This window comes from Arachis ipaensis, chromosome B6 (assembly GCF_059453495.1).
Source record: "Arachis ipaensis isolate K30076 ecotype BB chromosome B6, ASM5945349v1, whole genome shotgun sequence".
Classification (NCBI taxonomy): Eukaryota; Viridiplantae; Streptophyta; class Magnoliopsida; order Fabales; family Fabaceae; genus Arachis; species Arachis ipaensis.
In genome coordinates this window covers 13,069,606-13,086,071 of record NC_142441.1, presented here as the reverse complement: position 1 = coordinate 13,086,071, position 16,466 = coordinate 13,069,606, and the positions used below count along the sequence as shown (strand labels likewise).

Genomic DNA, 16,466 nt, shown 5'->3' with positions numbered 1-16,466 from the left:
TGTTCCTTTTGAAAGTTAAGGTTAGAAATTGGAACCGGAGGCAAAGCTAATCACGTTTCTGTCTTTGTAAACATTTAATATCATAGGAAAATTTAGTCCTCTGAAACTTCTTGGAAAAGTGTTCTTGTTAATTACCAAGAATCTTCCTTTCTGTTTTGTGGCTAATCTATAATCGGCGAAGGTTTGTGATGCTTAAGAAAAGAAAAGAGAAACAATGGTTATCCTATTCTTTTAATATATATGGAACAAAAATATAACTTTACAAGATTAAAACTAGATATTAGATTATTATTATTATTATTATTTATCTTTTTTTTTTTGTATGATTCAGATGACCATGTGCGGCTCACTTTTTCTATACTGAAATTTTATGTTACCAAAGTTCTTGCATTTAATAATAGTGAAAAAAGGTAACCTCCTTGCATGTATTGAGGTTAAACATAAGTAAATAACACACATTTACACAACAATAAGAATATTAAATATTCTTCACTCTCTTTCATATTATTCTCTTTCTTATATTCTTTACTACAATATTATTAAATATATCTATTAATATAGTAATTCTAGTAAACATTACTACTAGAGCCATCTAATTATATTTTCATACTTTATATTTGTTATCTTTTCCTTATTTATTTATTTAGTTATTTTACAACACATTATCAGCACGAGACTCTGATCAAATTTTAGGAATACTCAGGTAAAATTTTTTTATTATGTCGAAACTCTCTCATCTTGAATTCAATGCTCTTGATTTATCTGGAAACACATATTTATCATAGATATTAGATGCTGAAATCCATCTTGATTCAATGGATCTTGGAGATACCATTAAGACTGAAAATAATGCATCCCACAAGGATAAAGCCAAAGCCATGATTTTCCTTCGTCGTCATCTTGATGAAGGATTGAAAAATGAATATCTCACATTAAAAGATCTTGCCGATCTTTGGAAAGATCTTGAAGAAAGGTATTGTTACGATAGGTAACCGGAGATTAATGGGCTGGACACGTTAGGCTGGCCCAATCGTCTAAAGAGGGAAGCCTTCGTAGGGAATCACGTTCCTGGCCTCCTGATGAGCGAATATTTTATACGCTTTTGGGGGTTAATTTCATATAGTTTTTAGTGTGTTTTAGTTAGTTTTTAGTTTATTTTCAGTAGTTTCTAGGCAAAATTCATATTTCTGGACTTTACTATGAGTTTGTGTGTTTTTCTGTGATTTCAGGTATTTTCTGGCTGAAATTGAGGGAGCTGAGCAAAAATCTGATTCAGGCTGAAAAAGGACTGCTGATGCTGTTGGATTCTGACCTCCCTGCACTCAAAGTGGATTTTCTGGAGCTATAGAACTCCAAATGGCGCGCTCTCAATTGCGTTGGAAAGTAGACATCCAGGGCTTTCCAGCAATATATAATAGTCCATACTTTGCTCAAGGATAGATGACGTAAACTGGCGTTCAACGCCAGTTCCATGTTACAGTCTGGCGTCCAGCGCCAGAAACAAGTTACAAGTTGGAGTTCAACGCCAGAAACAGGTTACAACCTGGCGTTGAACGCCCAAAACAGCCCAGGCATGTGAGAAGCTTAAGTCTCAGCCCCAGCACACACCAAGTGGGCCCCAGAAGTGGATTTCTGCACTATCTATCATAGTTTACTCATTTTCTGTAAATCTAGGTTACTAGTTTAGTATTTAAACAACTTTTAGAGATTTATTTTATATCTCATGACATTTTAGATCTAAACTTTGTACCTTTTGACGGCATGAGTCTCTAAACTCCATTGTTGGGGGTGAGGAGCTCTGCTGTGTCTCGATGAATTAATGCAAGTATTTCTGTTTTCCATTCAAACATGCGTGTTCCTATCTAAGATATCCATTCGCACTTCAATATGAATGTGATGAACGTGACAATCATCATCATTCCTCCACGAACGCGTGCCTGACAACCACTTACGTTCCACCACAGAATGAATGAATATCTCTTAGATCTCTTAATCAGAATCTTTGTGGTATAAGCTAGATTGATGGCAGCATTCAAGAGAATCCGGAAAGTCTAAACCTTGTCTGTGGTATTCCGAGTAGGATTCAGGGATTGAATGACTGTGATGAGCTTCAAACTCGCGAGTGTTGGGCGTAGTGACAGACGCAAAAGGATAGTAAATCCTATTCCGGTACGATTGAGAACCTGCAGATGATTAGCCGTGCGGTGACAGCGCATTTGGACCCTTTTCACTGGAAGGATGGATGGTAGCCATTGACAACGGTGATCCACCAACACACAGCTTGCCATAGGAGGACGTGCGTGCATGAATCAGAAAACAGAGGAAAGCAGAATTTCAGAAGACAAAGCATCTCCAAAACTCCAACATATTCTCCATCATTGCATACAAGTATAATTTGTGTTCTGCCCTTTTATTCCTTGCAATCAAATTTGATAAGTGAATTATTTTATTGTTTTCCTGACTAAGAGTTACAAGATAACCATAGATTGCTTCAAGCCAACAATCTCCGTGGGATCGACCCTTACTCACGTAAGGTATTACTTGGACGACCCAGTGCACTTGCTGGTTAGTGGTACGAGTTGTAAAAAGTGTGATTTACAACTCGTGCACCAAGTTTTTGGCGCCGTTGCCGGGGATTGTTTGAGTTTGGACAACTGACGGTTTATTTTATTGCTTAGATTAGGAAAAATTTTTCTTTTTGGTTTAGAGTCTTTTATTATTTATACCTTGTTAAAACACTTTAAACTTATAGCTCAATTAGCTAGAGCGTGGTGCTTATGTTCTAAGTAATTGGCTAGCCCATTTTTAAAATCTTTTTCAAAAATAATTTTTCTTTGAATAAATCTTGTGCCAAACTTTAAGTTTGGTGTTTTCTTGCTGATTTTTCTTTGTTTTTCGAAAATTTTAGTTTGGTTTTCTAAAAATTTTAAGTTTGGTATTCTCTCTTCATGTTCTTGTGTTCTTGTGAGTCTTCAAAGTGTTCTTGAGTTTCCTTGTGTCTTGATCTTAAAATTCTTAAGTTTGGTGTTCCTCGGCGTTTTCCCTCCAAAATTTTCGAAAACAAGGAGCATTAGATCTAAAAATTTTAAATCTTGTACTATCTTATTGTTTTTCTCTCTCCTCTTTAAATCCAAAAATATCTTTTCTCTCTATTTTAAAGCAAATTTTCAAAATTTACCTTTAAAATTCAGATTTTTATTTCAAAATTTAAAACATTTTTCAAAAATCATCATATCCTTTTCAAAACTTCCTAACCACTTTCTCTCTCCTCATTTTTTTTTCGAAAATCTTCGCCTATTTTTTATTTATTTTATTTTAATTTATTTTGTTTTCGAAATAAATAAATAATTAAATAAATAAAAATATTTTCTTCTATTTTACATCCTCTCCCTTTCTCCATCATGGACCTAAGCGGAAATGAACAGTCCAGGAGGACTCTGGGGTCATATGCTAACCCCTCTACTGCTTCATATGGGAGTAGTATCTGCATACCCTCCATTGGAGTCAGTAGCTTTGAGTTGAATCCTCAGCTCATTATCATGGTGCAGCAAAGTTGCCAGTATTCCGGTCTTTCACAGGAAGAACCTACAGAGTTTCTGGCATAGTTTTTACAGATTGCTGACACAGTACATGATAAGGAAGTAGATCAGGATGTCTACAGATTATTACTGTTTCCATTTGCTGTAAAAGACCAAGCTAAAAGGTGGTTAAATAACCAACCTAAGGCTAGCATAAGAACATGGAAACAGCTGACAGAAAAATTCCTGAACCAATACTTTCCTCCAAAACGGATGACACAGCTAAGGCTGGACATCCAAGGCTTTAAACAAGGGGATAATGAATCTCTTTATGATGCCTGGGAGAGATACAGAGAGATGCTACAAAAATGCCCCTCTGAAATATTTTCAGAGTGGGTTCAGTTAGACATCTTCTACTATGGGCTTGCAGAAAGAGCTCAGATGTCTCTAGATTACTCAGCTGGTGGATCTATCCACATGAGAAAGACAATTGAAGAAGCTCAAGAGCTCATTGATACAGTTGCCAGAAATCAGCATCTGTATCTAAGCAGTGACCCTTCCATGAAAGAAGAGGTTAAAACAGTAACTGCTAAACTCAGTCCTGTAAAACAAGCTGCTGAATTCAATCAGCAATTGGACTTTCTAACAAAGCAGTTAGCCGAATTCAAGGATAGACTACAAGAGACAAGGATGGCTAATATAAATATGGAAGAACAATTGAAGCAAACAAAGCAGCAGCTGTCAAAACAAATAACAGAAGAATGCCAAGCAGTTCAATTAAGAAGTGGGAAGACATTAAATACCCCACCTCAAGGTAGTAAGAAGCCAAGAAATGAGCAAATCACCCAAAATCCACCTAAGGACAGTAAGAGCCCAGGGAAAAATAATTTTGGCGCTAAAACGCCAGAAATTGGGTGGAAGGCTGGCGCTGAACGCCCAGACCATGCTCAGGACTGGCGTTCAATGCTAGAAACAAGCAAGGATCTGGCGTTGAACGCCCAAAAGAAGCACAGTTCTGGCGTTCAAACGCCAGGAACAGATGAGGAGCTGGCGTCTAACGTCACTCCAGCTTCTAACTCTGGCACTCAATTGCCAGTGAGGGATCAGACACACACAAGTGCTGATGACAACCCATCTAAAAAAACTCCTTCAACCACTTATGTAGGAAATAAACCTACAACAACTAAGGTTGAGGAATATAAAGCCAAGATACCTTATCCTCAAAAACTCCGCCAAGAGGAGCAGGATAAGCAATTTGCTCGCTTTGCAGATTATCTCAGGACTCTTGAAATAAAGATTCCATTTGCAGAGGCACTTGAGCAAATACCTTCTTATGCCAAGTTCATGAAAGAGATCTTGAGTCATAAGAAGGATTGGAGAGAAACTGAAAGAGTTCTCCTCACTGAAGAATGCAGTGCAGTCATTCTGAAAAGCTTTCCTGAAAAGCTTAAAGACCTTGGGAGTTTTCTAATACCATGCACATTAGAAGGTAATTGCACCAAGACAGCTTTATGTGATCTTGGGGCAAGCATCAACCTAATACCTGCATCCACTATTAGAAAGCTTGGTTTAACTGAAGAAGTTAAACCAACCCGGATATGTCTCCAACTTGCTGATGGCTCCATTAAATACCCATCAGGCGTGATTGAAGACATGATTGTCAGAGTTGGGCCATTCGCCTTTCCCACTGACTTTGTAGTGCTGGAAATGGAGGAGCACAAGAGTACTACTCTCATTCTAGGAAGACCCTTCCTAGCAACTGGACGAACTCTCATTGATGTCCAACAGGGGGAAATAACCTTGAGAGTCAATGAGGATGAGTTTAAGTTGAATGCTGTCAAAGCCATGCAGCATCCAGACACATCAAAAGACTGCATGAAAGTTGATCTTATTGACTCTTTGGTAGAAGAGATCAACATGGCTGAGAGTCTCGAATCAGAGTTGGAAGACATCTTTAAAGATGTTCAGCCTGATTTGGAGGATTCAGAGGAAATGAAAGAGCCTCTGAAATTTCCTCTGGAAGAGGAAAAACCTCCTAAACCCGAGCTCAAACCATTACCACCATCCCTGAAATATGAATTTCTGGGAGAAGGTGACACTTTTCCAGTAATCATAAGCTCTGCTTTAAATCCACAGGAAGAGGAAGCACTGATTCAAGTGCTAAGGACATACAAGACAGCTCTTGGGTGGTCCATAGGTGACCTTAAGGGCATAAGCCCAGCTAGATGCATGCACAAAATCTTATTGGAGGATAATATTAAACCAGTGGTTCAACCACAGAGGCGGCTAAATCCAGCCATGAAGGAAGTGGTGCAGAAAGAGGTCACCAAATTACTGGAGGCTGGGATTATTTATCCTATTTCTGATAGCCCCTGGGTGAGCCCTGTTCAAGTTGTCCCCAAAAAAGGAGGCATGACAGTGGTTCATAATAAAAAGAATGAACTGGTTCCTACAAGAACAGTTACAGGGTGGCGCATGTGTATTGACTACAGAAGACTCAATACAGCCACCAGAAAGGATCATTTTCCTTTACCATTCATAGACCAGATGCTAGAAAGACTGGCAGGTCATGATTATTACTGCTTTTTGGATGGCTACTCAGGCTATAACCAGATTGCAGTAGATCCCCAGGATCAAGAGAAAATAGCATTCACATGTCCATATGGAGTGTTTGCTTATAGAAGGATGCCGTTTGGGCTGTGTAATGCGCCTGCAACCTTCCAGAGATGCATGCTCTCTATTTTCTCTGATATGGTGGAAAAATTTCTGGAAGTCTTCATGGATGACTTCTCAGTATATGGAGACTCATTCAGCTCCTGTCTTGATCACCTGAAACTAGTTCTGAAAAGATGCCAAGAGACCAACCTGGTTTTAAACTGGGAAAAATGTCACTTTATGGTGACTGAAGGGATTGTCCTTGGGCATAAAATTTCAAACAAGGGAATAGAGGTGGATCAAGCAAAAATAGAGGTAATTGAAAAATTACCACCACCTGCCAATGTTAAGGCAATTAGAAGCTTTCTGGGGCATGCAGGATTCTATAGGAGGTTTATAAAGGATTTTTCAAAAATCGCAAAACCTCTGAGCAATCTGCTAGCTGCTGACACGCCATTTGTGTTTGACACAGAGTGTCTGCAGGCGTTTGAAACGCTGAAAGCCAAGCTGGTCACAGCACCAGTTATCTCTGCACCAGACTAGACATTACCATTTGAGCTAATGTGTGATGCCAGTGATCACGCCATTGGTGCAGTACTGGGGCAGAGGCATGACAAGCTTCTGCATGTCATTTATTATGCTAGCCGTGTTTTGAATGATGCCCAGAAAAATTACACAACCACAGAAAAAGAATTGCTTGCAGTGGTTTATGCCATTGACAAGTTTAGATCATACTTAATAGGATCAAAAGTGATTGTGTACACAGATCATGCTGCTCTTAAATATCTACTCACAAAGCAGGATTCAAAACCCAGACTCATAAGATGGGTGTTGCTTCTGCAAGAGTTTGATATAGAAATAAGAGACAGAAAAAAGGACAGAGAACCAAGTGGCTGACCATCTGTCCTAGATAGAGCCAATAGAAGGGACGTCATTCCCCTCTCTTGAAATCTCTGAGACCTTTCCTGATGAGCATTTGTTTTCCATTCAGGAAACACCATGGTTTGTAGACATTGCAAACTACAAAGCTGCAAGGTTCATTCCCAAGGAGTACAGCAGGCAACAAAAGAAAAAATTAATTACTGATGCAAAGTACTACTTGTGGGATGAACCCTATCTCTTTAAGAGATGTGCAGATGGCATAATTCGTAGGTGTGTGCCTAAAGAAGAAGCACAAAGGATCTTATGGCATTGCCATGGGTCACAATATGGAGGTCATTTCGGAGGTGAGTGAACAGCCACCAAGGTCCTCCAATGTGGCTTCTACTGGCCTACACTCTACAGAGATTCCCGAGAGTTTGTACGTAACTGTGACAGTTGCCAGAGAGCTGGTAATTTGCCTCACAGTTATGCCATGCCTCAACAAGGAATCTTGGAGATTGAGTTGTTTGATGTATGGGGTATTGATTTCATGGGGCCTTTCCCACCATCATACTCAAACACTTATATTCTGGTGGCAGTTGACTATGTATCAAAATGGGTTGAGGCCATTGCCACACCCACTAATGATACTAAAACAGTGCTGAAGTTCCTCCAGAAACATATATTCAGCGGGTTTGGTGTTCCCAGGGTACTAATCAGTGATGGGGGCACTCACTTCTGCAACAAACAGCTTTACTCTGCCATGGTCTGGTATGGGATCCGCCACAAGGTGGCGACTCCATATCATCCACAGACAAATGGGCAAGCTGAAGTCTCTAACAGAGAACTAAAAAGAATCCTGGAACGGACTGTAAGTACCCGTAGAAAGGATTGGGCACGAAGCTTGGATGATGCTCTGTGGGCTTACAGAACAGCATTCAAGACTCCTATAGGGACCTCTCCATACCAACTTGTGTATGGTAAGGCATGCCACCTGCCCGTGGAACTGGAACATAAAGCCTACTGGGCAACCAGATTCCTAAACTTTGATGCCAAATTAGCTGGAGAAAAAAGATTGCTCTAGCTAAATGAGCTAGAGGAATTCAGATTCACTGCTTTCGAAAATGCCAAGCTTTATAAAGAGAAATAAAAAAAGTGGCATGACAGAAAGCTGTCATCTAGAATCTTTGAACCAGGACAAAAGGTTCTGTTGTTTAACTCTAGGCTCAGGCTATTCCCCGGGAAACTGAAGTCCCGGTGGAGGGGACCATATGTGATTACAAGTGTATCACCATATGGTTATGTGGAGCTTCAAGATATTGATTCTGATAAGAAGTTCATTGTTAATGGACAGAGAATCAAGCACTATCTTGAAGGCAATGTTGAGCAAGAGTGCTCAAGGCTGAGGCTAGATTAAAAACTCAGCAAGGTCCAGCTAAAGACAATAAAGAAGCGCTTGCTGGGAGGCAACCCAGCCATGGGGCATCACTTCCTCTAAGCATTTTGCCCTATTCTTGATTTTATTTGTTTATATAAAGTTCACTGATACTAAGGTAAAGAGTCAATTGTATAAGTTCACAGGGTTACAGAAGGATTTTGCACACAAAATAGAGAAAAAGAGCTCACTGGCAAGAAAATGCCAGTAATAGTCTGTTTTGGGCATTCAACTCCCAAAAGAAGCATCCACTGGGCGTTGAACGCCAGTAAGGATAGCCATCTGGGCGTTAAACGCCAGAAAGAAGCATCTTCTGGGCATTGAACGCCAGAAAAAAGCTCCTTCTGGGCGTTTAACGCCAGATTTACAGCGTCCTGGGCGTTCAGAAAAACGCTCAGTGACAAAGGAGTTCCTGGCGTTCAACGCCAGAAAGAAGCAACAGCTGGGCGTTGAACGCCCAGGAGAAGCAGCAGTTGGGCGTTGAACACCCAAAACATGCAACGTTTGGGTGTTCAAACGCCAGGATGGTGGGGAGGAGGTAAATTCGTTTTTTCTTCATATTTTTCATTTTAATCTTAATTTTCATGTTTCAATTCATGATTTCTTGCATAAACATGTTACAAACCCTGATTTCTAAAAACCCTTCTTTAAAAATATTAAATGTATCTTAATCCATAAGCACAAATCCTTTTTTTCAATCCAATTCAACTCTTTTTCAAAATTTTCAAAACAAATCTATCTCTTTTCATTCAAAAATCCTTTCAACTAATCAATATCTTTTTCAAATCTCTTATATTTTTCAAAAATCCAATTTTATCTTTTTCAAATATCTTTCATATCTTTTAAATTTTAAACTATATCTTTTCTTATCATACTTATTTTTTTAAAATCACATCTTCTATCTTATCTTTCTCCCTATTTTCGAAAACCCCCCTCCCTTTTAAAAACCCATTCGGCCTCCTTCCTCTCATCCACCATCCTACACTGGCTCTCCTTCTATCCCTCTCCTTTCTTTTCTTTTGCTTGAGGACAAGCAAACCTCTAAGTTTGGTGTGTTTATCCGTGATCACTAAACCATACCCACTAAGATCATGGCTCCTAAAGGAAAACAACCCACTCCAAGAGGCAAGAAAGAGAGTGTTCTAAAACCACTTTGGAATCAAGGGAAGTTCTTAACTAAAGAACATTCAGACCATTATTACAAAATAATGGGTCTATGATCAGTGATCCCGGAAGTTAGATTCGATCTGAAAGAAGATGAATATCCGGAGATCCAGGAGCAAATTCGAATCAGGAACTGGGAGATCCTAGCTAATCCTGAAACGAAAGTGGGAAGGAATATGGTCCAGGAGTTCTATGCTAATATGTGGCATACAGACAAGCAAAGACTATCTGGATCTGCTCTCTATGACTATCGGACCTTGGTCAGAGGAAAGATTGTTCATACCCACCCTGACAAGATCAGGGAGATCTTAAAGCTACCTCAGCTGAAAGATGATCCAGACTCCTTCAATAGGAGAATGATGAGAACAGACAAGGGCCTGGATAAGATTCTAGAGGATATATGTATCCCTAGAGCCAGGTGGACCACCAGCACGAAGGGTGTCCCAATTCAACTTAAAAGAGAAGATCTCAAACCAGTCGCCAGAGGATGGCTGGACTTCATTGGGCATTCTCTGCTGCCCACTAGCAACTGTTCTGAAGTCACTATCAGAAGAGCAGTGATGATCCATTGCGTCATGATGGGAAAAGAAGTGGATGTTCATCAACTGATTTCAACTGAATTTTACAAAATTGCAAACAAAAATTCCAAAGATGCCAGGTTGGCTTATCCAAGCTTGATTTCTATGCTCTGCAAGGATGCTGGAGTAAGGATGGGAATAACTGAGTATATCTCAGTTGAGCGACCAATCACCAAAACATCAATGGAAAAATAACAAGCACAGGATGACCCCATCAAGAAGAGAACACATGAATTTCTCCCAGAAATCCCTCAATCTGAATACTGGGAGTATCTTGAAATATCTATTACCAAGATGCAAGAAGCTATGGAACAAATAAAGAAAGAACAGAAGGAACAAAGTAGCATTCTTTGCTATTTGCTTAAAGAACAGGAGGAGCAAGGGCGTGATTTAAGGGAATTGAAGCACCAAAAATTATCTCTTGAAGGACCAAGCACCCCGCAGATTAGAGGAACATCCACTTCCCAGAACAAAGGTTGTTAAATTCCAATCTTAGCCTTAACTCTGTGATAACTGTTTTTATTTTAGTCTTACCTTAGGAGTCATATAGTAGTAATTAGTATCTATATTTTTTATTTTATCTCCAATTAAGCTATAATTTAATTTTATCATCATCATTAAACATGAATAAAATAGAAGAATTTCTTTAGAATAAGAGGCAATATTTTGCGAGTTTTTAATAAGATAAATTCTAATTATTTACATGTGGTGGCAATGCTTTCTGTCTTCTGAATGAATGCTTGAACAGTGCATATGTCTTTTGAATTTGATGTTTAAGACTGTTAAATATGTTGGCTCTTGAAAGAATGATGAACATGAGACATGTTATTGATAATCTGAAAAATCATAAAAATGATTCTTGAAGCAAGACAAAGCAGTGAATACAAAAGCTTGCAGAAAAAAAATAGAGAAAGAAAAAGAAAAAGCAAGCAGAAAAAGCCAAAGCTCTTAAAACCAAAAGGCAAGAGCAAAAAGCCAATAGCCCTTAAAACCAAAAGGCAAGGGTAATAAAAAGGACCCCAAGGCTTTGAGCATCAGTGGATAGGAGGGCCTAAAGGAATAAAATCCTGGCCTAAGCGGCTAAACCAAGCTGTCCCTAACCATGTGCTTGTGGCGTGAAGGTGTCAAGTGAAAACTTGAGACTGAGCGGTTAAAGTCAAGGTCCAAAGCAAAAAGAAGAGTGTGCTTAAGAACCCTGGACACCTCTAATTGGGGACTTTAGCAAAGCTGAGTCACAATCTGAAAAGGTTCACCCAATTATGTGTCTGTGGCATTTATGTATCCGGTGGTAATACTGGAAAACAAAGTGCTTAGGGCCACGGCCAAGACTCATAAAGTAGCTGTGTTCAAGAATCAACATACTGAACTAGGATAATCAATATCACTATCTAAATTTTGAATTCCTATAGATGCCAATCACTCTGAGCTTCAATGGATAAAGTGAGATGCTAAAACTGTTCAAAAGCAAAAAAGCTACTAGTCCCGCTCATCTAATTAGAATCTGAGCTTCACTCAAAAACCCTGAGATATTATTGCTTCTTAAATTATTTGTATTCTATTTTATTTATCTAGTTGCTTGAGGACAAGCAACAGTTTAAGTTTGGTGTTGTGATGAGCGAATATTTTATACGCTTTTTGGGGTTAATTTCATATAGTTTTTAGTGTGTTTTAGTTAGTTTTTAGTTTATTTTCAGTAGTTTCTAGGCAAAATTCATATTTCTGGACTTTACTATGAGTTTGTGTGCTTTTCTGTGATTTCAGGTATTTTCTGGCTGAAATTGAGGGAGCTGAGCAAAAATCTTATTCAGGCTGAAAAAGGACTGCTGATGCTGTTGGATTCTGACCTCCCTGTACTCAAAGTGGATTTCTGGAGCTACAGAACTCCAAATGGCGCGCTCTTAATTGCATTGGAAAGTAGACATCCAGGGATTTCCAGCAATATATAATAGTCCATACTTTGCTCAAGGATAGATGACGTAAACTAGCGTTCAACGCCAGTTCCATGTTGCAGTCTGGCGTCCAGCGCCAGAAACAAGTTACAAGTTGGAGTTCAACGCCAGAAACAGGTTACAACCTGGCGTTGAACGCCCAAAACAGCCCAGGCACGTGAGAAGCTTAAGTCTCAGCCCCAACACACACCAAGTGGGCCCCAGAAGTAGATTTCTGCACTATCTATCATAGTTTACTCATTTTCTGTAAACCTAGGTTACTAGTTTAGTATTTAAACAACTTTTAGAGATTTATTTTGTATCTCATGACATTTTAGATCTAAACTTTGTACCTTTTGACGGCATGAGTCTCTAAACTCCATTGTTGGGGGTGAGGAGCTCTGCTGTGTCTCGATGAATTAATGCAAGTATTTCTGTTTTCCATTCAAACATGCGTGTTCCTATCTAAGATATCCATTCACACTTCAATATAAATGTGATGAACGTGACAATCATCATCATTCCTCCATGAATGCGTGCCTGACAACCACTTACGTTCCACCACAGAATGAATGAATATCTCTTAGATCTCTTAATCAGAATCTTCGTGGTATAAGCTAGATTGATAGCAGCATTCAAGAGAATCCGGAAAGTCTAAACCTTGTCTGTGGTATTTCGAGTAGGATTCAGGGATTGAATGACTGTGACGAGCTTCAAACTCGCGAGTGTTGGGCGTAGTGACAAACGCAAAAGGATAGTAAATCCTATTCCGGTATGATTGAGAACCTGCAGATGATTAGCCGTGCAGTGACAGTGCATTTGGACCCTTTTAACTGGAAGGATGGATGGTAGCCATTGACAACGGTGATCCACCAACACACAGCTTGCCATAGAAGGACGTGCGTGCATGAATCAAAAAACAGAGGAAAGCAGAATTTCAGAAGACAAAGCATCTCCAAAACTCCAACATATTCTCCATCATTGCATACAAGTATAATTTGTGTTCTGCCCTTTTATTCCTTGCAATCAAATTTGATAAGTGAATTATTTTATTGTTTTCCTAACTAAGAGTTACAAGATAACTATAGATTGCTTCAAGCCAACAATCTCCGTGGGATCGACCCTTACTCACGTAAGGTATTGCTTGGACGACCCAGTGGACTTGCTGGTTAGTGGTACGCGTTGTAAAAAGTGTGATTTACAACTCGTGCACCACCTCCGTCCGACTTGTGGATATGAGTGAATGGGGGGTGGTACCTGCAAAGACACTCCGATGCCTAAGTCAGCAAGAGAATAAGCAGGTCTAGAGAGTATTGGGACTTAAAGATACCTGAGGGATGTCAGGGTATTTATAGGGGTGAACCAATAGCCACCATTGAAGTAGTTCCACCTTTTAAGGTGGATAACCGTCCCTTTATCTTAGGGAAGTTGGGATATGGCTCCTGGAAGTGGGTTGAGAGATTCTAGGGGCAGTTACTCATTTGAATGAGTGTTTATCTGCCAGCCCATCTTCGTCTCTGACTTCTTTAGAGCAGGTCGTGTCAAGAACCGACTTCTACGGGGGAAGGTCGGTGTAGGGCGAGGCTCAATCCTTTGGGTTGGGCCTTTCGTTTGTACCTGGGTCATAGCGTTGGGCCAGGGTATGAACAGTGCCCCTACTCGAGCCCAATTTCTTTTAAGAGTTGGGGTCGAGTATTTAACTCAGGGTCGTAGCCGACAGATAAAGAACCGACGTGATGTTTCAGAACCGACGTATTTTAAAAATTCTCAACAGTCGCGTCTAATCAAACGTCGCGTCCGTTAGGGATTTGTGTATTTATATGCGGGGATCAGTTACATTGGAAACGGTGCCTATCTTTAAATGACAGCTTCTGTTTTTACCATTATGCCCCCAACGTTCTTATAAATACTTTCCCTCTATTTTCTTGTTTCGTTTCTGAAAACTTTCACACTTCCTCTTCTCTGTTCGGAAGAAGCTTTTGTTCGAAAGAATTCACCTTTCTCTGCCCCTATCCTTTTTCAAGTAAAGGTTAGTTTTCCTCTACTCTCTTTTTACAAATGCTTTCATTTGCATGTTTTTATTTTAGAGAGGAGGGTTGGCTTGTAGGCTTCTAGTGATTCTGTTTTTGTTTGATTCTAGGCCCTTTAGAGACCCTGTTTTTTATCCTTTTTCTTTTTTCCTTGTAGGTTTCACTATACCTTTTTAGGAAAAAATGTCTTCTGTAGAAACACTTGCTCAATGGGTGGATGTTACTGTTCTGGGGGAGGAACCCTTTGTAGATACTGACTTCATCACCAATCTCCGCACTCATCACCGAATTTGTACTTCTGATGAGGATGAGCCAAAGTATGAGTTGGTGGTCCCGGGTCCTGAAGACTGGGTTTGCTTCGTGAGGGCTGCTGAGGCAGCCCCTCATTTTTTCTATATGTATGAGAGCATGATTACCCGTTTGGGTGTTCTTCTTCCTTTTTCTAATTTTGAAATGGCCGTCTTACGTCACTGCCGTGTTGCTCCTACCCAACTTTACCCAAACTCTTGGGGTTTTCTAAAAATTTACCAGTTCATTAGCCATGCTTTAGACTTTCCGACTTCCTTGAGAATTTTCTTTTTCCTCTTCCACATGACTAAGCCCTTTAGTGGGCAAAATAACAAACAATAGTGGGTGTCTTTCCGAGCTATACAAGGTCGGAGAGTCTTCACCCTTTTTGATGAATCTTTTCACGACTTCAAAAATTATTTTTTCAAAGTTCAAGCTGTAGAGGGTCACCACCCCTTTTTCTTGGATGAGAGTTCTTCTCCTCGCTATCCTCTGTACTGGTTAGAGGCCTCCCCCTGTGAGAAATATAGTTTGGATGACTTGGATGAAGTGGAAGCAGCCATTGTGGGGTTCCTCCGAGAAGTGTAGGGGAGGGCCCCCTATCTGGATACCAAAAAGTTTCTCCAGGGGGCTCCGACCTTTGTCCAGACACAATTAGGTAGCTTTTGGTTTGTTTATATTTTCCGACTTTGTTTCTTCCGACTTGTTTTGCTGACTTTGACTACCAATTATTTTTTACAGAGATGGCGAAGAAGAATTTCAGGGAGTCTTACCAGAGAGTTCAAGAGGCCAAGGCAAGATCCCACGCCAGAGTTGGTGGTGCCAGGGTAACTAGCTCTTCTCTTCCTTCTCCTCCCCCTCCTTCCCACAATTTGGGGACCCCTGCCCGACCTATTGTTATTTCTTCCTCAGCTTCTTCTCAGCCGTCCCCTCCTTCCCGATCTTCCCCTGAGCCAAAAAAGAAGAAGCGCAAGACTTTAGAGTCTGGCTCTTCTTTTGAAGGTGAGGCTAAAGTGGATGCGCCTCAGTTTGTTCAGAAGCATATCTATCCTCATACTCGTATAAGTATGGATGATGCTTCTGCTTGAAACCACCTCACTATTCTGGCTCAGGAGAGTATCAGGGCAGCTGGGGTGTGTACAAAGTTCCTGGATATTTTTGAGAAGGCTCCCCTCAGTTCTTTGGGTTCAACCTCGAGGGTTGAAGAGCTAGAGGGGAGGCTTCTCTTATATCAGGAGCAGGAGAAGGTGCTGAGGGAGGAGGTCGCCAAGTTGAAGGAAGAGAGGGATGGCCTCCAGGAGAGGGAAAGGAAGTTGCAGGCCCAATGTTCCATGGCGGAGGGCCTGAGGGAGAAGGCGCAGGAGAGCTATTCGAGTTTGTTCGAGGATCTCGTGGAGGTGAAGAAGGATTTGATGAAGGTTCGGGAGGCTTATACCGAGTTGGAGGACTCCATTGCTGACGGGGCTGAAGAAGCATGGAGGATCTCTAAGGAACAGGTCGGGGTTCTTGCTCCCGACCTGGATCTCTCTCCTTTGGATCCTGACAAAATTATGGTCGATGGGGCTATTGTTTCTCCTCCCTCTCCCCATTATGTCACCGAGTCCGAGTTAAAGACTCGGGGGCAGAGGATAATGGAGTCTCCTCCCCGACCAAAAGATGCCCCGAGTTCTTCGAAGGCTCTTGGAACTTCTACCCCATCTCCTATGGACACTTCTCTTCCTGGTCCTGATGGCGCCCTTCCTAACTCTGGTGATGCTCTGACTACTCTCCCTGACTCTGGTGGTGACGTCCTTCCCAGCTAAAAAATTTCTTGTGGCTATATGGGGACCCGGCTTGTGGGCCCTCCTTTTTAAACTATTTATTTTTATATTTATGGTGGTACTTTTCTGACATTCTCTTTTGGCCTTTTATGGCCGTTAACAAAAAAATACCCTTTTTTGGATAAGGGTTTAAGTTACCTTTCTGTTTGTTGTGCGCATGCTTTTCTGTTTTGGATTTCGAAGAGAAAT

The 16,466-nt window shown here is 40.6% G+C and overlaps 1 protein-coding gene across 1 annotated transcript; it reads left to right on the top strand.

Moving 5' to 3' along the window:
• Positions 1-15,785: 15,785 nt before the first annotated feature.
• Positions 15,786-16,259, top strand: LOC148554649 (uncharacterized). The gene has a single exon (XM_088489999.1). The coding sequence runs from the start codon at positions 15,789-15,791 to the stop codon at positions 16,257-16,259; it is 471 nt and encodes a 156-aa protein (XP_088346125.1). The 5' UTR covers positions 15,786-15,788.
• Positions 16,260-16,466: the final 207 nt, after the last annotated feature.

Bases quoted from the DNA above. Each gene is read 5' to 3' on its own strand.
- LOC148554649 (XM_088489999.1), top strand. From the start codon at position 15,789: ATGGCGGAGGGCCTGAGGGAGAAGGCGCAGGAGAGCTATTCGAGTTTG.